Source organism: Elephantulus edwardii, unplaced genomic scaffold (assembly GCF_000299155.1).
Source record: "Elephantulus edwardii isolate Elephantulus edwardi_28Jun2011 unplaced genomic scaffold, EleEdw1.0 scaffold00150, whole genome shotgun sequence".
Lineage (NCBI taxonomy): Eukaryota > Metazoa > Chordata > Mammalia > Macroscelidea > Macroscelididae > Elephantulus > Elephantulus edwardii.
Window position 1 is genome coordinate 7,708,238 of NW_006399900.1, and position 5,150 is coordinate 7,713,387.

Consider the following 5,150-nt stretch of genomic DNA (forward strand, 5'->3'; position numbering starts at 1 on the left):
TACAGGAAAAAGGAAATGCGAAAGATCTGGGGGGGATCTGAAAAGACAGGGCAATTATGGGCATAGCTCAATGTTAATTAATTTTATAAAATATAATGAATGGAGCCCCTTGGTCAGAGCTGTCAGGGGGAAGTGCAGCTGAGCACCAGAGCTGGCGCAACAGGTGTGGGTGTCTCCAGGATGGCCTCAGCCAAGTGGATTGAGCCACAAACTTGGACGTGCACTCCTGCAACTGCACCTATGGCCTGAGCAATGATGAAGATGGTAGTGCCCTGGACACGCTTCTACTCCAACAGCTGCTGCCTGTGCTGCCATGTGTCTGCACCAGCACCATCCTGCTGGTCGTCTGGTACTTGACCATCAAAAAGGTGATGCTGTTGATTCTATTGAGCATTAGCATCACTTTTCAAGTTCCGAACTAGATGGTGACTTCTAGTTCATGGATGATGCGAACATTTGCATTGATATCGCAATTTCTGTTCTCATGATCCTGATGTGTGTCATGGACACTCACAGCTCTTACAAGCAACATTGCTCCCTGTATCATCCCATTCTTCTGTTACCAGATATTTGATTTTGCCTTGAACACCTTGGTTGCTGTCACTGTGTTTGTTTAACCCAGCTTCATTCAAGTATACATAGGACAGCTGCCTCCTAATTTCCCCCATAAAGATAACATGTCAGTTAATTCTACCTCATTATTCTTGTTTATTGACATTCTGAGTTTTAAGGGTTACTTGATTAGCTGTGGCTAAAACTGTTACCAATACATCAATGGAAGAAACTACTTGGATATTCTGATTTGGGTCACCAGGAACAACACTGTGTGTAGTGCTATTGCCCCCATAGGATGATTCCACTGTGAATGGTGCTGTCAAGAAGCCTCCACCCCCATACATGTCAACCAAGGCCTATGGAACCAAGAGCTGCAGTATGCCTTTGGACTTCTGAGCAATAGTTCTTTCATTTTTATGATGAGCTTTCTGAGATTATTTGTTGCTAAGCTATTACTGTTTTAACCCTTTGTAATTTTAAGCAGAAACTTTAGCTAGAGCACTGTGATAAGATTTGCCGTATATTTCTTTTCTTAGGTTCAGGGGCATAACAACTTCACTAGCCCTCCCTGCACATGGAAACGTCCTAAAAGTATAAATGGAACGCAGCCTCGATTCCTGCCCCCATCCCCTAAGCCTCGCCATGGCTGAGGGCCTGTCAGTGGCCACATCCTACAGCGAAGATGATTTCTACTGCCCCATTTGTCAGGAGGTGCTCAAAACACCGGTGCGGACCGCGGCCTGTCAGCATGTTTTCTGTAGAAAATGTTTCCTGACTGCAATGAGAGAAAGCAGAATACATTGTCCCCTCTGTTGTGGAAACGTGACTAGAAGAGAGAGAGCATGTCCTGAATGGGCTTTAGATCTTGAAAATATCATGAGAAAGTTTTCTGGTAGCTGCAGATGTTGTGCAAAACAGATTAAATCCTACCATATGAGACATCATTACAAAACTTATAAGAAGTATCAGGATGAATATGGTGCTTCTTCTGTCATTGCAAACTTTCAGATCTCTCAAGATTCAGTAGGGAACAGTAATAGGAGTGAAACATCCACATCTGATAACACAGGCACATACCAAGAAAATATAAATTCTCCTGGGCATCCCACCTTTAAGTGTCCATTGTGTCAAGAATCAAATTTTACTAGACAACATTTACTGAATCACTGTAATACTAACCACCTATTTCAGATAGTTCCTGTGACATGTCCTATTTGTGTGTCTCTTTCTTGGAGAAATCCTAGCCAGGTTACAAGAAATTTTGTTAGTCATCTCAATCAAAGACATCATTTTGATTATGGAGAATTTGTGAATCTTCAGCTAGATAAGGAAACTCAGTATCAAACTGCTGTTGAAGAAGCCTTTCAAGTAAACATCTGAAGGCTGTAGACATCTCTGCATCTTTGTGCCAGTAAGTGCCATCTTTAAGGGGAAAACTACATGAAATCACCATTTCAATAACTTGATGTCACTATTAATAAAAGTAATTCAGTCAAATGGTTTTAAATTGAGAAATAAAGGAGAACCAGCTAATAAAAGTTTCAACTTAGAAATGAAAGTTAACACAATAGCTATAAAAGCTTAAAGGGTTATTTCACTCCTGTTAACAGTGAAAAAGAAACCCCTGTTGTTCCTTACCTTTTATATGTTCTTTATTGGATTTTTCCTTATTTGTTGCTTTTTAAATTTGGTGCAATTTCTTGCATTCACTTTATTGTACACAGATAACACACATTGCAACAATGTGTGACTGATGAAGATCTAACAAACCTGAACCAATTAGCAAAGTTGCAGAGTGGAAACTTGAAGAACGAAATGAAACAATGCAAAGTAAACTTTTCTTTTCATATATAGATTTTAGCTAAAGGATTAATCTTTTAAAAAATGGTATTTATATAACTTTCAGGGGATTTTTTTTGAACGCTGGTGAGATTTCTTTAATAATTATAACTTTTTTTTCTAGCCAATCAGCACTTTATTTTTCTGCTGACATAATAATTATAACTTTTAAAAGTGAAAGCTCATTGTAAAGAACATTTTCTTTAGTGAGCACTTAGAAGGTCAATATTATTTATTTAACTAATTTGTAAGCCCAAAAATGAAGTAAGCTAAAAAAAACAACTCATTGGCCTCAGAATTTTTCAGTAGCAGTATTTCTGATTACATAGATTAATAGAAATTTTTAGTTGGTCTTATATATTCAGAATATATGTTTAAAAATGAGAGATTCTACTTTCTTTCAATTTGAAAATTCAGAGATAAAGACTGTGTGAATCATAACAAGTCATGGCTAATTTTGAGAATAATGAGAATCTTAGAACACCTAACTGTGCACATGCAAGCTCTAGACCTAGACCAAGACACTCTTGTGTAGACAGAGTAAGGGAATACTAAGAAAGGTGTGCGTTAAATTATATTCTCTCTTCATACCTATTCAATCTGCATGCTAAGCAAATTACCTTGGACTCTATGAAGAAGAATGTGGCATCAGGATTTTAAGGAAAACTCACCAATAGCCTTCATTATACACCTGGTACAATCTGGTTTTCTGAAAGTGAGGAGGACTTGCATCTCAACATCAAGAAAACAAAAATCCTCATCACTGCGCTGATAGGCAACATCATGATAGCTGGAGAAAAGAATGAAATTGTCAACAATTTCATCTAACTTGGACCCACAATCAATGTACAGTTGGTACCAGCAGTCAGGAGATCAAGAGATGTATTGCACTGGAAAAGTCTGAAGTCAGCAACCTCTCTGAATTATTGAGAATTAATAACATTAGTTTGAAAACTAAAGTGTGCCTGATTCAGGCTGTGGTCTTTTCAGTCACTTGTTAACACATTTGAGAGCTGGACAATGAATAAGGATTACAGAAGAATTTATGCTTTTCAACTGTTGAAAGAATACTGACTATCCCACTATGCCAAAAGAACACAAGATATGTCTGAGAGAAAGGACAGCCGGAGAGCTCTTTGGAGGCTTAGGTGCCTCATCTCACATACTTTGGGTGTGTTACTAGGAGAAAGATATCATGCTTGGAAAGGCAGAGGGGTGGCAAAAGAGAGGAAGACTGTCAACCAGGTGCATTGGCACAGGGACTGCAGCAATGGGCTCAAGTATATTAGAAATTGTGAGGATGACACAGGATAGAACAAAGTTTAGATCTGTTGTTCATAGTCTCGCTATGGGTCTTATCCTATTTGACACCACCTAACAACCACAGCCTCTAAACTATGAGAAAATAGATTTCTGTTTGTTAAAACTACTAACTTGCACTATTTCCATTATGTTGTTGTTGTTGTTATGTGCCATCAAGTCGCTTGGACTCATAACAACCCTATGTACAAGAGCTCTAAGCACTGCTCTACCCTGTGCCAACCTCTCCATCTCAAATTCCCACCACCCCAATCACAGAATCGATCCATCTCATTGAGGGTCTTCCTCTCCTGTGCCACCCACCCACTCTCCCAAACATGATGTCCCTCTCCAAGGACCATTCCCTCCTTGCAACATTCCCAAAGTATGTCAGACGAAGCTTCAGAATCCTTGACTCCAAGGAGCATTCCGGCTTCACCCTTTCCAGGACAAACCTGTTTGTTCTCCTAGTAGTCCATGGTATATTCAACACTCTTCTCCAGCACCACAGCTCAAGGGCATCAATTCTCCTTCTGTCATCCCTAGTCAATGTCCAACTCTGATGCACAGCATGTAATTACGAAGACTATAGCCTGGATCAGGCACACCATAGTCTCCAGCCTGACGTCATTACTCTTCAGTAGTCTTGAGAGGTCCCTCACAGCGGAGTTTCCCAAAGTGATTCATCTCTTGATTTCCTGGCTGCTGTTACCAAGAGTGTTGACTGTGGAACCAAGTAAACTAAAATTCTTAACTATCTCAATCTCCTCACCATCCAAACTGATGCTACCAATTGGCCCAATGGTGAGAATAATAGTATTAAATACTCAAGACAAGACTATATATAAGGAACTATTTCAGCTATTATATGTTCCAAACATAAACATGGTAACATGTTAAACAGTTCATTGTAAAAACAGTAAATATTACAGATTTTTGACAGTCTGATCTTTTAACAAGCTAATTGAAAAAGTACTTGATTACTTGAGTCATAGGTCCAAGATATAAGAGTAAAGCTATCATGTGTACTGAAGGGCCAGATATTTCTTATAAAAAATAGTACCTTTGAATGGAGGGGAAATAATTTCTTAGAAGCTAGTGTTTTCATTATCTGGTTTCCACATAATTCAGAGACTTCTTGGCATAAACTATGTCTTGTTCAGGTAAACTATAATGTGCTTTGGGGAGAGTCTATCAATTAGCTTCAGCTATGCAATAAATGATCTAAAGCGCAGCATTTACAACAATGACAATCTTATCTAATTCTTGGTTTTGTGAGTCCTTTGGGAAGTATTGGTCAGGAATGGCTCTGCTTACCTCTGTTAGTTTCTATTATTTGATAGAAGTGAGTGAGTCAATGGGAAGATCTGTTGGTGTCTGGATGACCCACACTTACACAAAAGCAGTGTTAGCAAGGCAAAGTTAACAAAAGATACCGTAATCATTGGTAATTTAGT

General features: G+C 38.9%; 1 protein-coding gene and 1 pseudogene across 1 annotated transcript; both read left to right on the forward strand.

Moving 5' to 3' along the window:
- Nucleotides 1–234: 234 nt before the first annotated feature.
- Nucleotides 235–951, forward strand: LOC102877304 (annotated as a pseudogene).
- A 246-nt stretch (nucleotides 952–1,197) lies between these two features.
- On the forward strand, nucleotides 1,198–1,935 carry LOC102867755 (E3 ubiquitin-protein ligase RNF138-like). The gene is made up of 2 exons (XM_006894754.1): nucleotides 1,198–1,312; nucleotides 1,583–1,935. The coding sequence occupies exons 1-2, from the start codon at nucleotides 1,198–1,200 to the stop codon at nucleotides 1,933–1,935; spliced, it is 468 nt and encodes a 155-aa protein (XP_006894816.1).
- The last annotated feature ends 3,215 nt before the right edge of the window (nucleotides 1,936–5,150 follow it).